Source organism: Miniopterus schreibersii (assembly GCF_964146895.1).
Source record: "Miniopterus schreibersii genome assembly, chromosome: 16".
Classification (NCBI taxonomy): domain Eukaryota; kingdom Metazoa; phylum Chordata; class Mammalia; order Chiroptera; family Miniopteridae; genus Miniopterus; species Miniopterus schreibersii.
Window position 1 is genome coordinate 36,250,103 of NC_138116.1, and position 27,202 is coordinate 36,277,304.

Sequence of the window (27,202 nt, forward strand, 5' to 3'; positions counted from 1 at the left end):
GGGGGGGTGGGGTGGGGAGGCTGGGCCGGGGGAGGGGCAGGAAAGAGGGCTATAAGGGCCACAGCCCTGGCGGGCAGGAGCCAGGCAGGCCATGGCGGATGTCCTCGGGGCGCAGAGACCGGTTCCCAGCGGTGGCCCAGAGCCCCGGGACCCCCTGGACTGCTGGGCCTGCGCTGTGCTGGTCACCGCCCAGAATCTGCTGGTGGCTGCCTTCAATCTTCTCTTGCTGGCGCTGGTACTGGGGACCATCCTGCTACCTGCTGTCACCATGCTAGGCTTCGGCTTCCTCTGCCACTCCCAGGTGAGCGGGTGCCCCAGGGTATGCCTGTGAGTATGGGTGAGGGGGGGTCAACTTCTACCCGCTTGGGCTTGGGCCTGACACCTCTTCTACAGTTCCTGCGTTCCCAGGCACCCCCTTGCACCGCACACCTGAGGGACCCGGGCTTCACGGCCCTGCTGGTCACCGGATTCCTGCTCCTCGTGCCGCTGCTCGTCCTTGCCCTTGCCAGCTACCGCCGCCTCTGCCTGCGCCTCCACCTAGCCGACTGCCTCGTGCCCTACAGCCGAGCCCTCTATCGGCGCCGGCGCCCCCCACAGCTGCGGCAAATCCGGGCCTCGCCAGGGTCCCACACAGTTCCCACATCTGGAAAGGTATGGGTTTGAGGACCCTCGAGTCAAGAACCACCCCGACGACTACCCTCACTTTCGGTCAGCCCAAGGACTTAAAATCTGGGGGTCTCCCGACCTACCCTGCCCCCATCCCTGCTTAAGCCGGTCCTAGCAACCCCTTGGCGAACTGCAACATCTGTGGACCCAATGCTGGTGAAAATTCGCCACACCCCAGAAAAACCCTTTCTTTTCACTACCCATATCTGAATCCCGAATATCTGGGCTGGACCCTGCACATACACCCCACCCCCATCTTGTGAATAGGACAACTGAACCTCGCTGGTGCCCTCCTTTTCCGGTGCAGCTCTTCTAGTATTTAGGGGCTGGCGGGTGAGGTTGGAGGGGAAGGAGTGATCACACACGTTAATAAAGAATTAACTGAACGTACTTCCTGGTTCCTGTGAACAGAGGGGTGGTACAAATACTATCAATACAGCTCGGTGCCCAGAAGAAGAAAACAACATGGGAGGGGGTTGTGTGGCTCAAGTGTGCAGACGGGAGCATCCTTCAGCCTCTTGGCCTTCCCTTATCGCATTAGCCTGTTCTTCCCGGCCAGACTCGAGCTCTGTCCCTGACCCCAAAGTCACCTCCTCATCAATAGAGTGGAGGGGGCCTGGACTTTGTCGCCTGCCCTGCTCCCCTTGGGGACCTGAGCCCGTTCTCTGACCCCAGCTTAGAGGAACTCGGTGTTGCCAGGCCGGGAAGGGAAACAATGGGCCTTCCGGAGCAGGATGACACCCCCTCCCGCCACAATTCTGGAGCAGCAGCTGGGAGGGAAGATGGAGGGGTCCACCCTGGGGCCTGTTGGTCCGAAGCTCAGCCTGTCCCCTATCTCCACCCGCGAACCTGACGGGACCTTTGGCACTCCTGGACGTCCAGGTTGTGAAAGGAGGGTTGACAGTGCTTCCGACTTAAGATAAACCTCCCCTCTAGGAGTGGGGTGTGCGATCTCTGTCCGGGCATCCCAGCTACACACACACAGGCCACTTGGGTTACAGGTTTAATGAAGTCTGAAAGGCATGCGCGATCATGGTTAGAGATAGGGAGGCCCCGCCAGGCTCTCTCTTTGCACCTCAATAGAAACGATGTGGTGTCCGGGTACCATGGCCAGGCCCAGCACACGGGGTTCCCCAGCAGAGAAGGAATCTGGAAAGAAGGGTCAGAACATCAGGAAGGTAGGCTAGCGTCGGTCCCGCCCCTTTTGAGCCACGACTTCTAGCCCCCCAAAATAAGGGGTGCATCCAGGCACTAAAAGGGAAATGCCCTGAGGCTCCACTGCATTCCGAGGCGGTGCATTCCCCAAGCACTGACCCGAAGGCTTGAGGAACTCCTGCGCGGACCCTAGGATAACATTGCAGTCGCGGTCGGTGCAGAGGAAGCAGCCAACCAGTGTCCGTCCATCTGTCATGCGAATGCGCATAGTCTTGTTGAGTAGCGCCTCCAGCTGCTGCCGGGCGCGCGCAGCCGGAGAGTCCTCGCGCTCCCCGTCTGAGTCCTGCGCGGAGCAGCACACGCGCTCAGACCGCACCGCCCAAGCTGCTCCCCGCCCACGGAACCACAGCTCCCGACAGCCCGCGGGGCGTTCTCACTAATCCTAGAGGCTGCCGGGAGCTGCAGTTCCCCCTCCATCCCCCCATCTTGCTCCCCGACTGCCCCTCAATCTCGGAACCCGAGCCCAAGCTAACCCCAGCGCTGGAGCTGCTTTGACGCCGGCTGCAACAGCCATTCTCCTCTCGTAGCAGCATGGTCGGTCCAGCTCCAGCCATTTGTTCCGGGGCCTCCTCCAGGCCCTTCAACTCCCTAAGAACCTTTCGGGTCCGGTGGTCTGAGATCTCGCGAGCTCTTCCGGCAGCTTTTCTTTCGCGAGATCACCTCTCCTTCTCCTAGTCTCCTCGGCAACTGCAGAGATCTCGCGAGCTTCCACTTTCCAGCGCTGTGGCTCACTGAGTTCTATTATGCCGGATGTATTAAGATATCGCGAGAAATTTTACTTAATTTTTTTTACATATTCTTTAAGAATCCTGGAATTTAGCAAGAATATAGTTTTTAATAATCGCACAACTCCCCTTGTTTTTCTGCCTCGCCAGAAAGCCTGCCCTAAATATCCCCTGTAGCCCAGGCCACTGTGAATTAAGTGTGTTCGCTTTCACTCCGTAACTCCTGAGGGCGTAACTCAATTACTTGAAAGAGGGAATCAGACTACGTTTCCCATGAGCCCACGCCGCTCTTCGCCCCCCAGCGTTTGATCTCTGTAGAAGGTGGCTGAAAAAGGACAATGGTTTCCATGTCAGCGGATAAACGCTCTCGCCTTAGCTCCGGGATGAGTAAAGATGTAGTAATGAGCGCCTGCTTAGGAGGCAGGAAGAAACTTAAAGGAGCTGGCGGCCAATAGAGCAAGAGCCATGCCACGCCGGGGCCTAGTTGCCGGGCCAGACTTTGAGTATTTCCAGCGTCGGTATTTCACGCCGGTTGAGGTGGCCCAACACAACCAGCCAGAAGACCTCTGGGTGTCTTACCTGGGATACGTATACGACCTAACGCCGTTGGCACAAGAGTACAAAGGTAAGTGCCACACTGTGGGTCAGCTTCGGGGGTGGTGGTGTTTGGGGGCGCCTGGTTCTTGGGCGGCTAGAATTGACGGCCGCTGCTCCTTCCCAGGAGATCTGCTGCTGAAACCCATCCTGGAAGTTGCGGGTCAGGACATCAGCCACTGGTTTGATCCAAAGACCAGAGACGTGAGTTCTTCCCGGTGTCGGGGGCGGGGCGGAGGAGCGCTGGAAAGAGGGAATGGGGAGGAAAAGCAAAGGCTAGCCAGAGCCCGAGATAATGACTGCTCCCACCCCACTCCCCCAAACCCTGCTTTTAAGATCCGCAAGCACATAGATCCGCTGACCGGTTCCCAGAGATACCGCACCCCCCGGGGCCGCTTTCTTCACGTCCCACCTCAACTGCCCCGTTCCGACTGGGCCAATGATTTCGGAAAGCCCTGGTGGCAGGGGTCGCGCTATCAAGTGGGGCGGCTGTCCGCTAAGACCCGGAACATCCGTATCATTAACACGCTCACGTCCCAGGAGCACACACTGGAGGTGAGAACTGCTGTCTAGGGGAAGGTTAGAGGGAATTGGAAATCCCAGCAAACCTCCAAACAGATTTTTAGGTCATCAGCTCTCCAAAAACGGTGGAAGCTGTATTTTCTCCCCTTTTAGGTGCAAGCGAGGAAAGCAGACCACCTAGGTCCCCAGGAGTGGCAGGGTACAACAGACTCTTATAAGCTCAGGGCAGCAGTTCATGTATCTTGGTGCTGGTGGTCCTTGGAAATGCTTACATGCTGTGTTTTGGACAGCAATTTGCGATTGTACTCTTAATAGTCTATTGTGGGGATGAAGTTACCAGCAGTGACTTTGACCCTTTAGGGCCATCTATTCGAAGTGGTTGCCACAAAGACAGGTAGGACTTTAGAGCCATTCATTGCATGCTAGAGTTCCAGCTTCATTTCTGGGACTGTGGAGTGCCTGAAGCTGTCTGCCAAGGGAGGTACTCTAATCCCAGCTCACAGTTTGGGCTCTTGGCCTTTGCTTGGAATGGATGTGTGTTTATATGTTCTACACAGAATTCTGGGAGTGGGGTGCTTTTGTGTTTTCCAGGTGGGGACCCTGGAATCAATGTGGGAAATCCTACACCGCTATCTCCCCTATAACGCACATGCTGCCAGCTACACATGGAAATATGAAGGGAAGACTCTGAACATGGAATATACCTTGGAAGAGAATGGGATCCGAGATGAGGAGGAAGAATTTGACTATCTCAATATGGATGGTACACTCCACACACCTGCAATATTGCTCTACTTCAATGATGACCTCACAGAGCTATAGGAAAAGAGAGATATATGCTTATGTAGACTCAAGACATATTTTGAATTTGGCTGTTTCTGTACCCTATAGGAAAAGAGATTGGGGGGGGGGGGACCTGCAGTCTACTCTGGGAACTGGCCTATGGTTCCCATGCCCTTCTGAAGTATAAGGTCCTATTTTCCAGGTCCATTATAATTTACTCTGAGAAAGTTAGAATGCTAGAAGTTAATTTTTTAAAATGATACAAAAAGACAAAGTATCTTGGATTAGGGAGATATAGAAGAGGCTAGTCAGATAACTCAAGCAGAACTTTTTGATAAGAGAAAGAATTCCTACACAGGGATGAGGGATGGAACAGCTTTTTTGGCAGTGATGGAAATGGGATAGCTGCAGGAAGATGGTGTTTACAAAGACAGGAATAGGAAATGCCTATCATTGGCCATACAAAACTGGCTAATCTCCCTTCTGAATAGTATTTGGCAGCTGAAACCCAAGGGGAAGAAAGGAAGTGAATGGTTACCAGGTAATTCAGGTTAGACATTATACTATGAACTTTATACACCCTGTTTAATATAACTACCCATAACTACTATTTTACAGATAAGTCTTTTGAAGTTTAACAAGATTTAATAGAAGGCATACTAGTTAGTAAACAGGATGTAAACCCAAGTCTGCCCATTTCCAAAGCCCATGTTCTTTTCATTGTGAAGGCTCATTATGCAATGGGAACCTGTAGGCCTATTGTGCAGTCAGCTGCTTTTTCGGCAGTTACTATCTCTGGAAGGGAGTTAGCAGGAGCAGACAGGAGGCAGTGAGGTTAAGTATCAGCTGAGCAAAAACTATTGAGGCTACTTCATGGTTAATCGCATGGCAGAATTTTTCTTCTGACTTTTTCAAGGCAAACAGGTAGGTATATACTGATTCCAGGAAAAACTAGAGCTGGGAAAGGGCCTTCAGAGTGGGGCACTTTGGAGAGTGGAGCAAAAGGGAGGCAAATGGCACAGTATATTCATGATGGGCCTGTGCCTCTTAGGGAATATGAGGAAGACAGGGGCTTGACAAGGGTAATGTAAAGAGAGGAACTAAAGCCATGAACTAGGAGATCACAGTTCGACTCCTGGTCAGGGCACATGCCCAGGTTGCAGGCTCGATCCCCAGTAGGGGGTTGTGCAGGAGGCAGCCAATCAATGATTCTCATCATTGATGTTTTTCTCTCTCTCCCTTCATTTCTGAAATCAATAGAAACATTTGTTTAAAAGGAGAGGAGCTAAGTAAATCAAAACTCCTGTTGACCAAAAGAGAACCACCAGATTTGATTCCATTTAACCTAAGGAAGGGAGGAGAATGAGAATAACAGGTGAATTTCCTGACAGTAGCAGGCAAAAAAGAAGCAAGGAGGGGATAGTGCATCCACCTGACATGGGGCACCAGGGCCCAGAGCAGAGGAAGACAGCCCCTGTGAGACACTGGGTGGGCTGCGTAGGAGTTTTTTGAAGGGCTGACTATGAAATGCATGGACAAAGGTGGAAACATTGGTATTGGCTTCAGCAGTACCTAAACACACTGAGATTGAGGGCTTCTTTCAGTCCCATGTAATGCAGGAGTCCATGAATTATCTGAATTGTTTTGATGTTTAATCAACTCTGCAATTGTTTTGTGTGTGGTTTGTTTGCTCTGTCAAACCCTAAACTATTTGAAAACCAAAATATGTTGTTGCTGTGGGCCTGTGCCATCCTCAGGGCCTGTGCCTAAGGGATCTGTCCCTCTTCCAGAGTCTCCTATTTCAGTACTTGTTGCCAGAAACACATCCCTCTCTTCACACATCCAGTCACTCTCCAAGGAGACTCTAACTCCTAAATATCTCTGGAATCCATCTTCTTTTTTCCAAGCTATCATCACCTCTGTGTTCCAATTTTGGATGTAATTGGCTGGCTGGCTGGCTGCTAGATTGTAACTCATAAGGGCAGAGATCGTGTCCATCTTGTTTCCTCCTGTATTCCCAGTGTTAAGCACAGAGTTGCTACTCAATAATTTTGATTGAATGAATTAAAATGTAAAGTGAATTTATTTACCTATAACAACTAGTGAATGAGATTCAAGGTGGTACCAAGAAATAGGACGTCTGGATCCTGTGCTATAGTCCCTATCCACAGGTTTCTCTTTCCTTGCTCCCATAGATCCAAAACCAAAAACTATCCCATGAGGTTCTTCCTCTCACCAGAGATTTTTGGGGCAATCTGTCACTTCCCCAGATGGCCACTGGGTGGCTGTAACTGCCTACAGAGTCAGGGGACTGCAGTGGGGAAAACTTTCAAGTTCTAAAGAGGTTAGGATTAAAGATGGCCCTGTTGAAATTTATAGGTGGGAGGGAATGATCTGAAAAAAAGGAAAAACTACAAGGCCACTATTCTATTAGCATTAGGTTTATTCCTGTGTTTAGTTTTTTCCACAAGCACATGCCAGGAAAGAAATGTAGTTTGAGAAATAAAATTCTGCCCTAATTGGTGTGGTTATGTGGTTAGAGCATCAACCGGCACACCGAAGGGTTATGAGTTCCATTCCCAGGCAAGGGCATGTACATGGATTGCAGGTTTGACCCTCTGCCTGATAGGCATGGGCAGGAGGCAACGGATCAATTGATGTTTCCCTCCCTTCCACTCTCTCAAAAAATCAATAGAAAAAATATCCTCCGATGAGGGTTAACCAAAAAAACCACACAAAAAGAAATAAAATTCATGGGTAAGTAGAGGATCTGATTGCAGGTGTGGGTGTGTATGGGGTGAGGATGGAGCTATGGAAGGAATGAAAACCACAGGTTTTTAAGATAATAGAGTATATTCATTTATTAATATTTACTGTTTTGGGTAGGGGGGCTATAAAGCTTTCCACTAGGTACTACTTTGTTTCCTAAATATCCAAGACTGGATATTTGCATAAGTAATATGTAAATAATGCCTTGGCCTAAAACCTAGAAAGTAAATAGAACATGAGTGTAGGGTCCAAGTCCTCTTGTAGTAATCTCTTTTGTTTTGGAGGGAGATGGGGTGGCAGAATATTGAAAGCTGCCTGTCCACAGTAAATCACAGCGGCTTCAAAGGACTCAACTGGCAAATATTCAAATATTTCCCACAAGCCTCAGTCCCTATATACACACATCACTAGAGGTAATAAGTTTTTCTTGGTGTGTTTTGTTTTTGTTTTTAATGTTCCTTGCAGGAAGCTTGCCTGCTCAATGGATAAAACACACACATGAAAGGTAAATGAACATACTACCTCATAAAGGACCAAGTTATTGTATTAAGCTTCCATCTTCATGGCAAATCACAAATGGATTATTAACCTGGACCTGCAGAAATGGTTTCTAAATATTGTGTGTGTGTGTGTGTGTGCAGATGTGTATTATTTTGAAGAAAGGTGCTATCATTTCCATCAGTTTCTCAAACTGGCCCACCTCCCTGCCCCTGAATAGCATACACACACACACACACACACACACACACACAAATAATTTAAAGACCCTCAAAAGTAAAATGTCAAAGGTGACAATACAGTGTGATCCCAGGATTCCTGGCGCTTGTTACACCTGTGTTCCCATGGTAGCAATTCCTAAAGAAACCTTTGGGGCAAAGTTTATGATTAGTCTGAAACATTTTACTACTGTCTTAAATTCTGATCTGGATGTACCTTGGAGCTGAGTGAAGGGATCTATCATTTGGGCTTATAACCACAACACCCAGTCATGACATTAGGATCAGGTTAATGCACTCAGCTCCCACAGCTGAGTTTAGGTAAACCACATAGGTGTTGTTTCATATTGGGAGAACAGCCACTTTATGATGGACCAGCATGGAGATTTAGTTGTACAGAAAGTACACAAATCTGAAACCTGAATAATCTTGTAAGTCAAAGATTAGGCATTCAAAATACAAATAGATATGCAGTCCACGTACTGGGTATTCTAGGCACATGGGAAACACTTTTCTTTTTTTATCCTCACCCGAGGATATTTTTCCCATTGCTTTTCAGAGAGAGTGGATGGGAAAGAGAGAGAGAGAAACGATGTAAAAGAACACACCCCAACCAGGGCCAGGGATTGGATCTACAACTGAGGTGGGTGCCCTTGGCCAGAATCGAACCCAGGACCCTTCAGTCCTCAGGCAGAGGCTTTAACCACTGAGCCAAACTGACTAGGGTGGGAAACACTCTGAAAAAGCTGGCAAATGGGAGTAAGTGAAGTGAAACCACTAAAGTGGGGTCAGAGGTAAAGTAGGTTGAGATGAGGAACAAGATGGTAGAGAGACTGCTAGAATTAAATCCTTCTGGGAACAGCTCAGCTCCTGCCCTTTGGGAGCTTAATGTTTAGTGGGAACTTGGGCATCCACCCTCAATCATCTGACTTACTCATCTGACTTAATCATCTCTGTATCCCCAACAGTCATATAATGCCTGACCAAGAGTACAATAAATACATGGTGGTTTTAGGATTGAATGGTACCTGTAACCCCCACTATTTAAAATGTCTGAACACACACCCATCCGGGCATGGCTCAGTGGTTGAGCGTTGACCTAGTATCCAGGCAATCCGGGTTCAATTCCCGGTCAGGGCACATGCCCGGGTTGCAGGCTCAATCAATGACTCTCTCATTATTGATGTTTCTATCTCTCTCCCTCTCCTTTCCTCTCTCTGAAATCAATAAAGATATATTTAAAAATAAAATAAAATGTCTGAACTCAGGAGCCAGATAGATTCAGATAATGTGGTGTCCCCTGCTACTTGCCCACTCTCACTATTTGGAGAAAGCTGAAGAGACCTGAATAGTAACATTTGTGCTGATAAATTCTTCTAGTCCTACAGAATAGTAAGGAAGAGAAAATATTCCCTTGCCCTTAATAAACAGTCTAGAGGGGTAGATATTACTCCACCATAGTGTATCAGTTGAGAATGTATTTGGTTGCAAGTAACAGAAGGCTGACTGCTGGGGCTTAACTACAAGGGGTTAAGTTTTCCTCACATAGAATGTTTGTGGTGTAGTGAGTCCATTAGATAGTTCATTAATGTCTCAGGTAGGTCCTGTTTTTGTTCTCAAGTTTATGGTCTTTTGGGCTGATCTACTTCTAGCCTGTATTGTGGGCAGGAAGGAGGAAAAGAAGAAGGAAGAAAGGGCAATGCCTATATCAAGTAAACATTTCCCAGACATCCTTAGTAGAACTCTGTTTCATTGATAGGAAATGCATTACACAACAACCCTTAGCTGCAATGGAATTTGGGACAGTATTTTATATTGACATTCACAACAAAAGCAGGGTCCACTACTGTGGAAGGAGAGAATGGATAGTAGGTAGGAACTAGTGATGTCTTCCACAAGTGTGAATGTGCTTTTATTCATGCATTAACAAAAAAGTTATTAAGCACTTTGCACCAGGCACTGTTCCACATACTGGGAATGCTGCAGCGAAAGGGGCAGGCAAGGTTCCTGCTTGACTGGAACTTATACTCTGGTCGGGAAACAATAAACAAGTAGATAAGGTCATTTCAGACAGTACTGTAAGCTATATGCTATAGTTGTATATGTATGTATATATACATATATATGTAAACACACATATACATATATACACACACATATACAAATCAAGTACTATCAAGACAAAAAACTGGAATCACATGAGGATGGTTGATCAGAGGCTTGTCTGAGATGACTACAAAGATTGCTGCTCTATAATGCCCGGGTGAGTGTGGCTCAGAGGTTGAGCACTGACCTAGGATCCAGGAGATCGAGGTTTGATTCCGGGTCAGAGCACATGCCCGGGTTGTGGCCAGATCCCCAGTCTGGGGCATGCAGGAGGCAGCCGATCAATGATGATCCTTTCATCATTGATGTTTCAAATCTCTCTCTGAAATCAATAAAGATATATTTTAAAAGATGCTCTGTATTACCTGTAGATCTGCATTATCACTTAATCCTCACAACAAACTTAATTACTATTTTTATTTACACTGAAAAAAAGAAGGAAATTGAAGTACGGAGAGGTTAAGTAACTTGCCAAAGGTAATACAACTAGTGAGTAGCAGAGGTGAGCTTTGACTCAAGACAGTCATAGGCCACCCACTTAACTGCTGAATTGTACCACCTCCCTACATGGTAAGCATAGGATGCTGTTCCAGTTACCTATCCCTGATTAACAAAACCATCTCAAGACTTAATGTCTTAAAACAATCACCACCATTTATTTTGCTAATGAATCTGTAATTTGGGCAGGGTTCAGTGGGGATAGTTTATTTCCACTCCAAAAGGTGTCAACTGGGTGGACTGCTGGAAGCTGGAGGATTCGTTTTCAAAATGGCTCACTCACATGGCTGGCAAGTTGATGCTGGCTATGGGTTCTTTTCCATGTAGGCCTCTATGCAGGGCATGATGGGCTCCCTCATAACATGGTGGCTGGGTTCCAAGAGGAAGTATCCCAAGAGAACCAGGAGGAAGCTGAATCACCTTTTATGACCTCACCTCAAATCCAAGGAAAGGAAATTAGACCTCATTTCTCAGTGGGAAGAGTCTCAAAGGTAGTTTGTAATAAGAGCATGCTAGATGTTAGATTTTATTATGGCCATTTTTGGAAAATACAATCAACAAGATGCATTGGAGGCAAAGGAGGGATATCCAATTCATCTTGGGTATGGATGAAGTGGTCTTTGAAGGGTTGTATGTGGGAGGTGGGGGTTGATACTTGAGTAGAGCCTTTTTTGAAAACCTAAGTGGGAATCCTGGCCCCACCACACATTTATTCAATTTATTAATATAATACTGAGCATCTGCTGTCATGCAGTGCTGGACTCTGTGGATACACTAATTAATGACACAATTTCTGCTCTCAAGAAGCTTACAGTTTAGAGTCATCTTGCTTCCACTTATACACAACAGCCAGGGAAGCTTTTTTTTTTTTTTAACCCTTTGCGGTCGTATTAAATTTGGACATGGGTGTCGTACTGGTTGGAATTAATTTCCATTGAAAGAGCAGTGATACATAACATGCAATGTCGGGGCAATGTTTTGGTTCGTGACAAGGTCACTTAAACACTTAAGAGCTTTCAGAGAAATTATGAACTGATACATGAATGGAGTTAAGATTCATACGGTTCCTTGCTGTGGTGGCTGAGAGCAGACATACGACCGCAAAGGGTTAATCCTCACCCAAGGATATTTTTCCATTGCTTTACAGAGAAAGTAGAAGAGAGGGGGCTGTGGGGGGGGGGGGGGGACATTGATGTGAGAGAGACATCGATTGGTTGCCTCCTGCATGAGCCAGAACCAGGGCCAGAGATCAAGCCTGCAACCAAGGTATGTACCCTTGGCCAGGATTGAATCTGAGACACTTCAGTCCTCCGGCTGATGCTCTAACCACTGAGCAAAACCTGCTAGGGCCCAGGGAAGCTTTTAAAGTTCTCCTATTTAAAGTCTGCCAATGCTTCCTACTTCTCTTAAGAGGATGTAGGGACACCCTTATTATTGTCCACAAGGCGATGATTTGGCTCTTCCAGGCTCATCTCCCACAATGACCTTAAAGTTTCTGAAATTCCCCCAAGCACCTTTCTGGCAGGGCCTTCTCACATGCTGTTCCTCTGCATAGAACACTCCAATCTCCACTCATCATTTGGCCAACTCCTGCTGCTTAAAGTCTTTGCTTAAATGGTACTTTCTCAGGGAAGTCTTTCCTGATCCTTTCAGTTATGTCAAACCTTTCATCACTCCCTCTCAGGCTGCCTTGAAATATCATAGCTACAATTCAAATATTTAGTTTTTTTCTTTTGTATTTTCCCCCTTTATTTTATTATTTTTCCATCACCATTTATCCCCCATATACCCTCTTACACCTCCACCCACACCCCTCCCCACCGCAGTCACCACACTGCTGTCAGTGTCCTTGAGTTTTTTTTTTTTTCTCAAATAGTTTAATTTATTGTTTAATGTCCATCTTCCTCCTTTCTGAGACTATAAATTCTAGGAAGGCAGAGATTACATCCCTAGCCCAGTGCCCAGCCCAGCCAATCAATATGCATAAAATTAACAAATATGACAAATGCTACAAAAGGGCTACATTGATAAATGCTACAAAATATGAAATGCCGCAAGAACACCTAAACCCCATCTGGGTAGATCAGGGAAGACTTTTTGTTGAAGCACCATCTTGAGCTGAGATCTGAGGATAAGGATGAGGTAGCCGAGTGAAGAGGAAAAAGAGGGTAAAGAGAAAGAATAAATGGCATAAGTACTGCAGTTTAGAGGTGACAGAATTTGTGGAGAGCTCAGAAGCAGAAATGCAAAGAGAAGTAAAGCTAAGAGGAGATGGGAGGCCCAGGACAGGTGGGCAAAGAAAGACATTAAGGCCAGACCAGGTCATGTAAGACTCTGTAACCAGGTTAAGTTTTTTTTGTGTGTTGTTTTTTTTTAATTATGATATAATCCACGTACTATAAGATTCACCCTTTTAAAGTATACAATTCAGGGTTAAGGATTTTATAAAGAATGGCATGATCAGATTTGCATTTTTAAAAGGTGGCTTGACTATATAATGTCAAGAGAGAATGGGCTGGAGGAGAGAAAAAGGGAGGGGAAGAAAGTGGAAGAGACTGATGCTATTGGCTATTGCAGCAGTCCAGCAAAGCGATGAAGGCAGCTGGAACTAAGTTAGTGGCAGTGGGGATCAGAGAATATTAATTGAAGTTAAGAAAGAATTCCACAACTCAATAATTGGGAGGGAGTCTGGGGCATAGAGAGCAGTCAAGGATGACACCCAAGTTTCTGGCCTGCGTGACTGAGAAGGTGATGAGTCCACTGATGGAAAAGGTGAATGCTGAAAGAATCTGATTGGAGAGGATGATCTATTTTTAGTTAGTTGTATGAGGTAACTTTGGGAAATGCAAGACAGATGTCCAGATCTTACTGGATATATGGGACTAGATCCTGAAGAGAGCTCTAGACTAGAGTTATAGGTGTGGAAATTATCAGCAGAGTAACTAATGCCAAAGTCAAGGATAAGATCACCTCAAGGATGAAGTATAATCTAAGTGGAGGGCCTGGGAGGAACAAGATCTAAGGAAGGAGAGGAGAAGGAGACTCAGAAGGAAAATCCAGTGAGAGACACCCAGGAAAATGGTGCCATAGAAACCAGAGAGAGGATATTTGAGAGGAGGGAATAGTAAAGTGTGAGAAGTTACATAGAGATCAAGTAAGACAAGGACTTGAGTTTCCATGATTTAGCACACAGTAAAATGGTGGTGTATTATAGTAGTAGTTGGATGAGGTATGAATGAGATATTCACTAAAGAAATCCAACTGCAGAAGGGAGGAGTTTTCTGGCTTTGTAACCATGCACAAAATACTTTGCTTCCTTTGGTTTCCATTTAACTGCAATATACAGACAACAGAAGTACAATTTCACTAAGGACAACAGGCATAAACCAGGACACGGTCACTTAAAAGAAGCAGTGTTGTTAAGATTAAAATAAGATATGGGAAAGTGCCCAGCAGTATAAAAGGTCCTAGGAATAGGCACATAAAATTTTTTTCTTTCCCTCTCCTTGTGCTAGCCACTCTTTAATAATGAATGCTTCCCTTGGGATTTCCTGAGATTTGGCATTATTCAGCATCCTGGTAACATCTGTCATGATTAGGAAATCAGTAGACCATATCTGTGACTAACATTTGGTTTTCTGACCTAACAACAGTTTGTACCTCCATTAGGAAAATTATTTGCTTCCAGTAAAATGTGGTTTGTTCCATATCATGCCAGAGTTTAGCTTATTTATATAATGCAGGGGAAAGGAAGGAAAATGGCCCAACTATTGGGAGCAAAAGTAACTAAAGTCAGTACTTTGCTTCTTCAGTTTAAGGTGCTGTTCATAACTCTGGTCATGAATCCCCTCACCTTGCTATCATCTTAAGTGAATCTCTTTGAGTTGAGAAATGGCTAATATTAACCTTATTGTTTAGAATAATAGCTACCAACTATTGAGTGCCTTATACCTAGTACTTAATGTAAGTTAGTCCACTTTATCCACACTACAACCATGAAAGGTAGACATTAATATGCGTTTTACAGATGAGGAAACTGAGACTTGAGGGACAAGTAGCTTGCCCAGGGTCACCATTAGTAAATGACAGAATTTGGATTCCAGGTGCTACCAGACTCCAAAGCTCAAAATCTTTCTCTAATGGAAGGAGTGAATAACTTCATTATTTGGCTCTGGAATAGATTTTAGGAATTACACAATTTTGGCATACAGAATCTTTTAAAAAACTTAATTGATTTTAATTTACTAATCATATCCAATTTATTCTGAAATGAAAATTACTCTCCTTGTCCAGAGAGCTAGATGGTGAAAGGCCCAAGAGCGAGCAGAGGTGCAAAAGGAGGCCAGCTTGGGGCTAGCATTCATGACGACAAAACTATAACCTGAAAGACAATCAGTTGGGAAAGCTGTCAGGGCAATTCTGCTAAAACAACTGGGGCTTGACAACAGACAGAAAGCAAGGCACTTCTATCTAGCTCATCAACAGAAAACAATTAAGAAATTGTTGCCCGGCTGGGCATGGCTCAGCAGTTGAGTGTCGACCTAGTATCCAGGCGATGAGGGTTCAATTCCTGGTCAGGGCACATGCCCAGGTTGCAGTCTCCATCTCCAGTCGGGGGCCTACAGGAGGCAGCCGATCAATGACTCTCATCATTGATGCTTCTAGCTCTCTCCCTCTCCTTTCCTCTCTCTGAAATCAATAAAAATATATTTAAAAAAAAGTAATCGTTGCCCTGGTCGGGTGGCTCAGTTGATTGGAAGATTGGCCCATGCACCAAAAGGTTGAGAGTTCGCCCTGTTGTGGCCCAGATGCTTGGGCATAGTTCCATGTACTGAAAAGTTGCTGGTTCAACTCCCAGTCACGATACATGCCCAAGGTCGTGGGCTTGATCCCCAGTGGAGGGTGTGCAGGAGGCAGCCAATTGATGTTTCCCTCTTACATAGATGTTTCTCTCTCTTCCTCTCTCCCTAAAAATCAATAAAAAAAAATCTTTAAAAAAACCACACAAAGAAGCAAGGTTGCGGGTTCAATTCCTGGTCAGGGCACATACCTACGTTGTGGGTTCAATCCCTGATTGGGGCACGTATGGGAGGCGCCCGATCAATGTTTCTTTCTCTCTCCCCCCCTTCCTCTGTCTCTAAAAATCAATAAAAAAAATCCTCAGGTGAGGATTTTAAAAAAAGAAAAAAGAAATTGTTAGAAGGCAGTGTCAAAAGGGAAAAAATTTTGTTTGCCAGAAGCAAGATGGAGAGACCGTTTCTGGTTACGAAGTAGAAGTAGGGCTGAGCCAGGCATCAATTTTCAGTGAATGGGTGGAATGATCAGGAGGTAAGCAGACCACAGTGAGGAAGAGAAATAGAGGGGTATACAGCCAGACTGCAGGGATCTTTTCACACAAAATGGGGGACACTGACCTATGAACCAGAGGGTCACGGTTTGATTCCCAGTCAGGGCACATGTCCAGGTTGCAGGCTCAATCTCCAGTAGGCGGTGTGCAGGAGGCAGCCCATCAATGACTCTCTCTCTTCATTGATCTTTCTCTTTCTCTCTCTCTCCCTTCCTCTCTGAAATCAATAAACATATTTTTAAAAAAAAAAGTAAATTTCCTCAGATATGTGGTCTGCTTCCAGATTTATTTTCCGTATTACTTTAAACTATCTTTTCGGGGCTACCCAATTTTACAAACAAATGTTTGATATTTACTACAATTCTCTCTTTCTATATATATTGTAATTTTTTTTTCAGTGTTCTAAAAGCTTTTTTTTTTTTTAATATTACAGATGTCCCTTTTTCTCCCCAATGAGCCATTCCACCCCATCCTACCCCCCTCCCCAGTCCCTCCCCATACCATTGTCCCTGTCCTTGGGTTGTGCATATATGCACATAAATTCTTTGGTTAATGTCTCCCCCTCCCCCACCCTATATTTTAATTTTCAAAACTTATTTTTCATTTTTATTATAGAATATGTGTGCTTTTCAGAAAATTCTAGGTAGAGGAGCATAAAGATGCAAAATAAAAATCATTCTTTTAAAAATATTTCTTTAATGATTTCAGAGAGAGGAAGAGAGAGAGACAGAAACATCAATGATGAATCATTGATCAGCTGCCCCCTACATGCCCCATACTGGGGATTGAAGCTCAAAACTCAGGCACGTGCCCTGACTGGGAATCGAACTCCCATCTCATGGATCATACATAGGTCGATGCTCAACCACTGAGCCACGCCGGTCAGGCACAAAATTCATTCTTATTTCTATCACTCAACAGAAACCACTATTAACATTTTAACCACTTTTTAGTATTTTCCTACATGGTTGCAATTATAATATACATAGGATTTTATATTGTTTTATGCAATTAAAATTAGATCATAAGCATTTACTCATGTACTTTACCAGTGTGGCAAAAGGTTAACAATCAGATCAGTTAAACTAGGTGAAGAATTTATATATAGGGAGGGGTAAAAGTAGGTTTATAGTTGTGTGTATGCAAAGCACAGAGTTTATTCTTGTATTACTATTATTATATTATTTTCCACATGAACAACTTTTGCCCCACCCTATATGGGTATATTCATTGTAGTCCTTCAATTTTTTTGTGGGTTTGAAAAATTTTTTTTAATTAAGAAGTTACAGGTGGGAAGGGAACTAATCTCAAAGCAAAAGCAAAGGAATGACAAAATTCAGGGTACTAGCTGGGTGGGGGCAGGAGAGGAATGTGGAATATGTAAGATCATCTGAGGCTCTAAAGATCTTACTACTGTTATATTTATTAAACCAGATGATGGATACATGTGTTCTAAAAGTGAATAATATTCTTTGTGGCTAATCTATGATATATATATTCTGTTGAACCTATGAAGTAGTTCTCAGGTTTAAATTTTAGTTAAAAACCTCTACAAGCAATATTTTAATGGTTTCATTGCTATGTAACTTCCTCACCCAAACTAGCTGCCAAATACAATACTTTTCTCAGTATACAGTCTCTTTTTAAAAATTGAGATATAATTCATACACCATAAAATTCACCACTTTAAAGTGTAGAATTCAGGAGTTTTTAGTATATTTACAAGGTTGTGCAGCTATCACCAATACTTAATTCCAGAATATTTTCATCACTGCAAAAAAAAAAAGCCATACCTATTAGCAGTCATTCCCATTCTCCTCTCCCCCCAGACCCCTGACAACCAATGGTCTATTTTCTATCTCTGTAGATTTATTCTGAACCTTTCATATAAATGGAATCATACAATATATGGCCTTTTGTGTCTGGCTTCTTTCACTCAGCATGATGTTTTCAAGGTTCATCCATGCTGTAGCATGTATCACTGCTTCATTCTTTTTATAGATGAATTGTATGAATATACATTTTTGTTTATCCATTCTTTAGTTGATGGACATTTGCGTGTTTCCACTTTTGGGTTATTATAAACAATACTCCTATGAAGATTCATATACAGGTTTTTGTGTGAATATGTTTCAATTCTCTTGGGCCTAGGACTGAAATTGCTGGGTCATATGGAACTCTGTATTTAAGTTTGAGGAACTGTCAGTTGGTACTCTTCTTGACCTCCATGAAGCATCTAGCATCAATGATTATACCTTCCCTCTGGAACTGTCTTCTTGTTTTACGACAATAACACTATCTGGTATACCTACCACTCTTAACAATTTCCATATTTTTCTTTTGCTTTTCTTCTCTCTCCTCCATTCTTCAAAGTTCCTCCAAGGTTCTGGCCTCTACTCACCATTTGATATACTAACAATCCTCACCCTTTAAAGAGGTACCAACACCTACTATAACTTTCTATCATAAACTTACCTCTCTAGTCAGATAAGGTCCACATACTACTTGCTAAGTACTTTCTTACTCAGCCTAAACTGACCTTCTTCCTCCTGTCTGCTATATGAATCTTAGTTATCTTTTGGGGCCTACTTCAAATACATCATATGAAAGCTCTTCACTGGCTTCCCTTCCCCTGTAAGATTTCTCTTCTCTGAATGCTCAGATTTTACAGCCCATAGCAATCATCACTACCATACCACATATTGTTTATTAAATTTTTGTGTTTATGTCTGATCTCAAAAATTCTCTCTCCTCTTCCCACCTACCTAATCCCTTGGTCACTAAAAAATTGTGCAGAAGTATAAAAACTCATCTTCTTTCTCTTGCTTTATAAAAATCTATCATGGAAATATATTGGGTTTTTTGTTTGTTTTTTAAATATATCTTTATTGATTTTAGAGAGAGGAAGGGAGAGGGGGAGAGAGAAACATCGATGAGAGAGTCATTGATTGGCTGCCTCCTATACGCCCCCAACTGGGGATTGAGCCCACAATCCGGGCATGTGCTCTATCAATCATTCTCATTGGTTCCCTATATCAGGGTTTTATCCTGGGGCCCACATACTTCAGGGTATTCATGACACCATGAAAACATATGTGATATTTTGTACATATACTGCTTTTCTGGGGGAAGGGTTTCTAACTTCCTATGATCCAAAAAGGTTAAAAACTATCACTTTGGATAAGTTTCTTGCTTTTGCTTTATATAAATAATTTTATAATTGGCTTTGAAGTCTCTTACAATATTTTTCTTTGGAGGGCATCTAATTTCTGGTTTGCATTGATAGTTGTTTGCCTCAGTTTCTTATTCACCATAATGGTATTCTCAATAAAAACAAAAAACATTCGTCTCTACCAATCAGTCATATGGTATTTTAATTATTTTATTTTTACTTTTTGAAGTACAGGAAGATAGCAAAAGGCACTGAGTGGCCACATTGAAACTGACAGGGAAAGAGACAAACAGTTAGAGAAAGTGAGACACACAGGCATGGATAAAAGGCCTAAGGACAGACAGAATAGAATAGACAGGCAAAAGAAATATAGAGGAACCTGGAAACACAGAGACACAAGAACGGAGCAGATAGAGAAGGATGGCAGAAAAACAGACAGGTTGGTGAGGAAAGAAAGGAGCTGACAGAGAAGCAGGCAAGATCAAGGGGAACAGAAAGAGACAAACAGAAAGGAGTAGAGAGAGAGAAGGAAGGCAGAGAAAGGAAGAAAACAATAAGGAAAGAAGACAACATGATAATGTCTTATACTACCCAGTGCTTTATAATTTATAAAGTGCTATCACATACATTATTGCAGGCAGACAGGGAGAATCCAGCAGACAGATGGGGTGATGGAGGGATAGAGGCCAATCAGAAAGAGAGGCTAGAATGCAGCCCAAGACAGATAGTTAAGAGGAAAGACAGGACCAAAGAAAAGAGAAGCTGAGAGAGGGAAAGACAGGAGAGAGACAGTGATGGAGGCTGAAACCGTTAAATTCAGGATTATAGGCAGTAAAAAAGCAGAAATGAAAGAACAGAGCATTGTGTATAAAAGTTTTATCACCCTTTTTCTGAAGAGACTTAGATAGAGGCTGTATCTTTGTTTCTCCCAACAAATTATAACACCTCCAAGGTGGCATGTGAGAGGAGTAGAAGGGAGGATGAAAAGCGAGAAGAGTTTCAGTAAGAAGCAAAGATTTTTAGACGAGGAGGAAGGCCAACTTCTTGGACAGGCCTAGATCAACAGCCAGAGGGTGCTGCTGAACCTAAAAGGATCTAGGTCCATACACCTTTAAAGAACTCATACAGATGTGGGAAAGGCAGAGCAGGCTTGTATCTACTCTATGTGCATGTAAGCTCAGCTTACAAACTGTACTTATTAAATTGTACCCATGTTTGTATGGTATTTTTCAATACTACCAATGCTTTTCTCCATTAACACATACTTTAATGATGAAAAGTCCAGCATAGGTGGGCTGTCACCAAGACAACTTAACATGTAGAGTAGAATAGGAGATTAGGAGAGAGCAAGCCCTTCCTAAGAGCTCCTCAGGTACTGGTAGTGAAAGCACCCAACTAACAACCAGTCAATCAAAAAGACAAGTGCCATAAAGTAGAATAAAAAAGACAAGAGGCAAGCGATGGTAAGCCCAACAAAGTAGGAAGGAGTACTGACAGACCAACAGAGGAAGAAGCATTCAGCAGAATTAGGGGAAAAGTAGGAAGGGGTGCAGCAAAAAGCAAGTAGAGATATATATGTACACTCTTTTGTGGAACAATATCCAAGAAATGTCAAGTGGTGACCAACTCTGAGGAGAGGAAATAAAGGCTGGGGGGGAGAGACAGCAAGAGAGGCTCACTCTTCACAGAACCCTTTTAGTACTTAAAACATTTTGTACCATGTATATGTACTATCTAATTAAAAGTTGATTAAAAAATAAGAAAAAGGAAAGCAAGCCAAGACGTGGACAGCAGCGTCAGCCAGGCAGATAGACAGCAAAAAGGCAGTAAGATAAGGAGAGACTAGGAAAAGGGCAAAAAGACTGAGGCAGGCAGACTGTCTGAGGCACCAGAAAGACAAAAAGAAAAGGAGACAAATGAAATGGAGGTAAGCAGGGAGAGAAGGCAAGGTAAGGGATATGGCAAGAAGGCAGTAAGACTTTGGGGCAAGGAGTTCACTGAGAGGTTTGGGGTAGAGAACCTATCACCACTGATGGGATGTTGAGATAGAGGAAGCCAAGGGAGAAAAAGCTGATAAGCAGATAGACTAAAAAGATACAAGCATTAAACAGTAGGGTAGATAGACAAAAAGGGAGGCAAAGAAAAATCATGAACTTAACAGGCATAAATAGGAGGAGGGACAAGTAGAAGGGAAAGATTGAGACAAACCAAGACCGGGAACCATGGCAAGGCCTGGAAGGTACACAAACCACGGCTAAAAAAGTGATAGAGACAGGCAGGCGGGGAGACAGATGGCTGAAGAGAGAGTGGTGGGCAAACAGCCAGAGAAGCAGACAGACAGCCAGGGAGAGAAAGAAGCTGGCAGCCAGTCAGGGAGGAGCAGACCGGCAGGCAGGCAGACAGACACCATAATAGGAGTAAGCAGGTAGAGAGACAGGCGGAAACAAGGAAAGAAGAAAAACCAAGAAGTCAGTAGGGAGAGAAGAGAACAGGAGAAGCAGGCAAGAAGAGTGGGAGATGGACAAGAGGAAGAATCAGGCAAATTAACAGATCTGTATGCAAAGCACACTCATGAAAATGATCAATGTTTGCACAGGGATGCACACACACCTTTAGCCACCCACACCTGCAGCTCATGGCACATGTGGCAAGCAGGCAGAGGCACTCAGCACAGAGGGAGAGGGCACAGAGGCAGAGAGACTGTGGTGCACATGATGTGTAGGGCTGTCAACAGACACATGGGGGACACTCTACCCAGACACACACAGAGGGGCCAGAAAGAGGGGCGAGTCAGGCAGACATGAGGAAGAGGCACATGCAGTCAAGATCCTGGAAGACAGAAGTAAACAGAATGAAGACAGACATGGATAGTTACTTAGAGGTGATAGAGCCTGAGAGTCAAAGGGATGAGTAAAAATAAAGACACATACAGAGAAGCCCATATACAGAAAAAAAGGGAACACCCAGGTGGACTAGGAGGAAGTGAGACTAAGAGGACAGAATACAATCAAATGGAAGAGAGATAGTAGTTAGACTCATACAGGAATGATATGGGAGCAGAGGCAAGAGAAAAGGCCAGGTTAAGAACAAGATGGAAATCAATGCTCAATAAAGTACATCAGTGAGGGGGGAACCAGGGGGAGTGGCACATCAGTAAAGAACATTTTAGCCTCCTAAGCAAAAATCTGCATAGTGTTCCTTGTCACTAATACTTTGTGGTTGCTGCCTACCTACCCCTCCCTCTTAAGCTGCTCCTGAACACTGCAGGGGATGCTAAGTAGCTATACTCAAAAGGTAGGGAAATAGCCCAGAAGAGAAATGATTCCACAGACATAGGATGGGAAGTAAGGAAAGGGGCAAGATGGGATCAAAAAAATAAAAGGGAACTAGAGAAGAAAAGAATGACAAGAGCAAAAAAGGGTAGAACTGAGCTATTCGCCTTTCTTTGCTAGCACCGCCCACCTGGCAAATTTTATTTTACGACTTCTCTGATCAAGTCTCTGGATGAGAAACCTACTTTTTGACTCCTTTTCAATCTTCTATTTGATTCCTGGGACCACTTTTAAGATAAACACTGGGTACAGTTGAAAATCAAGGGTCAGAGTCAGACGAAAATTCGAGCATAATCCCCTACCTCTTGCTTTTTCTCAGTTCCAGTTACTTTTCTCTCTCATGGTACCTCAGTTTCTTCCACTTTATCAGTGTTGGAGATCATGGAGGAAGGGAAATATACTGAAATAGGAGAAAAGAGAAAATCATTTCACAATCTTCAGACTTGACCATTTCCCTTTTATTCTAAAAATCTGTTCTATTTACCCCTAAATTAATTTCCCAAGTCAGATGAATTTTATATTCAAGCAACTGGGGAAGGGAAGGGCAAGGTAAAGGAGAAAGGAGTGAAGATAAAATATACAATTATTAATCACTGAAAAGGCTGGGCAAAGGGGAGAATCAAACATGGACTCCTTCGAAAAAAACTCAATCATTGTATCTATTCATATCTCTCCCCCAAAAGTCACTAGAATTTCTACCACTTTTTTAAAGAAAGAAGAAAAAAACCCAGTATCACTCTCATTTAAAAGGTGCGTACACAATTAAATGTGTTTTGACTTCAATGAGGTATGTAGAAACAGAGTTATATATAAACATATATTTCATCTTTTTCCTTTTCAATGCCTGAAGGGGAAAAAAAACCCTTCACATCAAACCACTCCCTTCTGAAGTATTCAGAAAAAAAAAAAAAAAAAAAGCGCTTTTCTTTAGAGAAGGGAGGTGGGGAAGAAGAGACTAGTAAAGAAAAGAAAAAAATTAAATGTAGTTGGACTAGTATCTAACTAGTTAACCTTTAACAATTTATGCTGATGTCAGACTGAGCATGAGTACTGATTAATGCCCCCCCCCAAATATTTTTTATAAGGGGGAGTTAGTCACAGCAGCCATTTTTGTTTTATGCAGAAATCCTTCATGCCCCCCCACACGCGCACACTCACACATAGTACACAAGGAAAATATCTCTATTAATCTGTGCACTAATCAGTTATGAAAAAAAAAAGGAGAAATTTGTGGGTTTCTGGGTAGAGGCTTAAAGATGGGGGTGTAACAGGGAGGAGAATGGGGTAGGGGGTGAAAATGAAATATTAAGCCAGCCATTTTGTTTTAAAAGGGGATTTTCCCCCCTCTCCCTTTCTTCATGGAGGGGGTGGCGGTGCTGGAGGGGGGGTTGTTTTAAAAATAATTTCAAGGCGGCCATCTTAGTGCCTCAGCTCTGAGAAATATTTCTGAGCGCCCCCCTCAGAATTTAAATATATTTAAAGTAACGGAGAGGGGGGCAGAGAGAAGTCGAAAACTTTTATATATACATATATATATACATTTTTTTAAAAAATCCCCCTTTCTTGTTCTCTTGGAAGGAGAGAAGAAAAAAAAAGTCTCTCAATTTTTTCAAGAAAAATTTTGGGGGTGGTTTGGCCCCCCTCCTCAGACAGCGGCCCCAAGGGTGGGGGTTTTGGAGGGGGGTGGCCCGGGGGTTTGGGGGGCTGGGGGAGGCTGTGAGGAGGAGGAGGACGCCGCCGCCGAGGAGGAGGAGGAGGAGGAGGAGGAGGAGGAGGAGGTGGTGGTGGTAGCGGTGGGGGAGGCGGGCGGGCGGTGGGTGGGGGGGTGGTGGGGGGGCCAGAGCCACAGGATGGCTTCCCCTCTGAGGGACGAGGAGGAGGAGGAGGAGGAGATGGTGGTGTCGGAGGAGGAAGAAGAGGAGGAAGATGAGGGCGACGAGGAGGAGGAGGAGGTGGAGGCGGCCGACGATGACTATGAGGACGACGACGAGGGAATACTCGGGCGCGGGCCGGGCCACGACCGGGGCCGCGACCGCGACCGCCACAGCCCCCCCGACTGCCACCTCTTCCCGCCGCCGCCGCCACCCCCGCCGCCGCCGCCGCCGCCCCCGCCGCCAGGTAAGCGGCTGCCCCGACTCACCCCCCACCCCAGCCCGAGTGGGAGCCGCCGGCGCGCGAGGCCGGGTGGGGGCGAGGCACCCACCGCGCGGCCGAACCGAGGCGAATCCGGGGCGCGGAACACCGTCTCGGGCCCGTCGCCCCGCGGCGGTTCGGGCGGTCCGAGCGGTGCGGGCGGGCGGCGGCGGCGGCCGCCGCGGGGCCAGGCCTCCTCCCCTCCCCCGCCGCACCCCTCCCCCGCCGCCGCCGCCGCCGCCGCCGCTGCCGCCCCGGCTGGAGAGCGCTGGGCGCGAGCTGCGCGCGCGGACCGGGCCACTCGGTCGCGGCTTTCGGGGGAGGAGGAGGAGGAGATATTTTTTTTTTTACCCTCGGCGGGGAGGGGGTAGGCAGGAAACGGCCGAGGCGAAGCCAGGGCCCCCTCCCTGGCCGATCGAGGGACCACGGAGACCCTGGCGGCCGGACGGCGGCGTGGGGGAGGGGCGCGTGGGGGAGGGGCGGCCGCGCGGGCACCCCTCGGGCTCAGGCCCGGGTGGGGTTGGACTGAGGTAAAGTGGGGTTTCGGCGTGTGGAGCGGACTGCGGCCCTAACCTTCGCCCCTCAGGAGGCGGGAAGGCGGCGGGGTAGGGGGTGGCGATGTCCATCGGACCCCCACCTGCCGGGACTTCAGTGCCCGCCAACTCAGGGCCGGGCGGTGGGGGAGGGGTCGTGTGAGTGTTGGCGGCTGAGGACTAGGGGCTGGTGGTGGCCACACTCCACGCAGGCCACTTCCTGGAATCACTCGCTCCTACCCCTGTTCCCCACAGCTCCTCATTGGGAGAGCAGGCACTTAGAATAGGGGAGGGAGAGGCGAGGGTATGGGAAACCAGGTGCCCCCAATTCTACCTCCTTTATCTCTTCTTTGCTCGAGGCTCTTTTGTGTCAAGTGCGCACCCCCCCCCCCCCATGACCCTGTTAGTCTGGGGTGTCCGATCTGCCCAGCTGTGAATCTCACGTGGCTGCCATTCACTGTCACTCTCCCTGAAACCACCCACAACCTGACCATGTTTGGGGGCTTGAACTGCCCACCCAGCTGTTCTGCAGTTTGACCACCACTCAGCACCCCTTTCCTGGGGATGAGAAGTCGCCAGCACTCTCTGGGCAGTTCCTCCAGTGGTGGAGGGTAGAGACCGCTGCTTCGAACCGGGGGCCCAGCAATGGCCCCACTCAGACCACCATCCTAGTGAAATTATTTCTAGTCTTTAGGATAGGCGAGCATCTTTAGCGTGTTCACAACCCTCTGCTTGGGTAATGAAAGGGGATATCCACACCCCCAAACCTCTAGGTGCCATGCAGCACAAATGCACCAAACTTCAAAAGGTCTAGCATCATGTTCTTTGTAAAACTGTCATATTGATCTGTGTGGCTTCTGTGGCAAACGTCCTTTGAGGGAGTGTAGGGTGCTTTATTAGGGCAGGACGGTACATGTCTGATGGAAATAAGATAAAGCTCCCTCCACCACCAGACTTCTCTGAAAAAGGGAAAAGTTTTTAGAAAGTTATCCCAGCGGGTCTTTTGATTTGCAGAAGGGAAAAGGAATAAAGAATTGTGGGGAGGGAGGGTGCCAGGAAAACAGCCCAAGGGGCTAAAAAGAAGGAAAGAAGGGATGTGGGGTTATGTTAGGGTATAGGCAGCTGTCACCTATTTGCATTTCGAACTTGGAATGTGGCATTTGGGTGTTTTTGATCCCGGATTTTGGTACATGAGAGAGGAGCATGAAAAATCTGAGGTTGAGATGGGTCTTTGTGTCAATACTCCCTCCCCTTTGCCTGTGCTTTCTGAATAGACCAGAAGAAACGTCAAATGTTTTAAAAATTCTTTATTTGAAATGAAAACCCACCTCCTCTGTCTCTCAGGGCGATTTTATCTCTCTTTCAGCCCTCCAAGTCAAATGAGTGACCCAGATACACCCCCTTAGATGACTTTCTGGGGTAAAACTTTGGGAAAATATTTTTTGTCTGCTCATTATTTCTGTCTCCCGAAGTGTGGGCTAAATAACCCTTTTCTAAGGAAATTTGCTCAGGCAGCCCTCCCTCATCCTTTTCTAGAATATGAATTTGTGCCTGTTTGAGGTTTCTATTGTTTTTCGTTCTGACTGCTTTGATTCTCACCATTTTGTTTTACATTCTTACCCAAGACCAGTTTTATCCCTTCCCCCCTCTCCAGTCTCCTTACATTGTTAAACGTTTAAAATAATAGCACTCGTATTGATGGGGGAAGGGAGCAGGAAGCCCAAAACTCATTTCTTCTCCCTCCCCCTTCTGGCAAGTCTAGAGAAATAATATAACATAATATATAGATGTGATTCCTTGGGGGTGGGGGTGGGGAATGGTTGTGGGTGGTGCGGAAAATTCTGGTAGTTTCTTTGCAAAAGGTCTGAAGATACAAACCCACCCCCTGCATGCAATACGCATGTGCAGCAGACCTATTATGGTGGTTCGTTGTGGGGGAGGGAGGGGAATTTGAGAAAAAAATAAATATATGTGTGAGAGATTGATGGTGAGATTAGAAGAGAGGGGCGGGCGGGAGGCGAGGCTTGCTGCGAGACTCCTCCTGCTTTCTCTGGCCTCCAGGCTCCACCCTCCTCGCCCGCCCTCCTCCCT

The 27,202-nt window shown here is 45.5% G+C and overlaps 4 protein-coding genes across 28 annotated transcripts in view; 3 read left to right on the forward strand and 1 right to left on the reverse strand.

Annotated features, from left to right (window-relative positions):
- Positions 1 to 82: 82 nt before the first annotated feature.
- On the forward strand, positions 83 to 1,050 carry TMEM88 (transmembrane protein 88). The gene is made up of 2 exons (XM_081161698.1): positions 83 to 301; positions 394 to 1,050. The coding sequence occupies exons 1-2, from the start codon at positions 92 to 94 to the stop codon at positions 661 to 663; spliced, it is 480 nt and encodes a 159-aa protein (XP_081017824.1). The 5' UTR covers positions 83 to 91; the 3' UTR covers positions 664 to 1,050.
- Positions 257 to 24,791, reverse strand: NAA38 (N-alpha-acetyltransferase 38, NatC auxiliary subunit). 9 transcript variants are annotated; one of them, XM_081161693.1, is made up of 7 exons: positions 24,586 to 24,772; positions 22,748 to 22,845; positions 4,427 to 4,538; positions 3,186 to 3,443; positions 2,355 to 2,619; positions 1,981 to 2,164; positions 1,657 to 1,815 (listed from the first exon to the last, which is right to left on the reverse strand). In XM_081161693.1, exons 5-7 carry the CDS (start codon positions 2,433 to 2,435, stop codon positions 1,703 to 1,705), a joined length of 378 nt encoding a protein of 125 aa, XP_081017819.1. In that variant the 5' UTR covers positions 2,436 to 2,619; positions 3,186 to 3,443; positions 4,427 to 4,538; positions 22,748 to 22,845; positions 24,586 to 24,772; the 3' UTR covers positions 1,657 to 1,702. The 9 variants fall into 9 exon arrangements, 8 of the variants coding, with proteins under 8 accessions (XP_081017814.1, XP_081017815.1, XP_081017819.1 ...); XM_081161694.1 differs by lacking the exon at positions 4,427 to 4,538 and having other exon boundaries at positions 24,649 to 24,791; XM_081161695.1 differs by lacking the exon at positions 4,427 to 4,538 and having other exon boundaries at positions 24,586 to 24,749.
- Positions 2,900 to 4,544, forward strand: CYB5D1 (cytochrome b5 domain containing 1; the record flags this gene model as incomplete). Of its 2 annotated transcripts, XM_081161683.1 has the most annotated exons (4): positions 2,900 to 3,231; positions 3,328 to 3,404; positions 3,537 to 3,755; positions 4,314 to 4,544. In XM_081161683.1, 4 exons carry the CDS (start codon positions 3,072 to 3,074, stop codon positions 4,542 to 4,544), a joined length of 687 nt encoding a protein of 228 aa, XP_081017809.1. The 2 variants fall into 2 exon arrangements, with proteins under 2 accessions (XP_081017809.1, XP_081017808.1); XM_081161682.1 differs by having other exon boundaries at positions 3,072 to 3,404.
- Positions 24,202 to 27,202, forward strand: part of CHD3 (chromodomain helicase DNA binding protein 3) — a 25,538-nt gene continuing 22,537 nt past the window's right edge. For all 16 annotated transcript variants that reach the window (XM_081161643.1, XM_081161646.1, XM_081161657.1 and 13 more), the window contains exon 1: positions 24,202 to 24,563. In XM_081161643.1, coding sequence (XP_081017769.1) covers positions 24,296 to 24,563 — 268 coding nt within the window. In that variant the 5' untranslated portion in view covers positions 24,202 to 24,295. The remainder of the gene's footprint in view (positions 24,564 to 27,202) is intronic.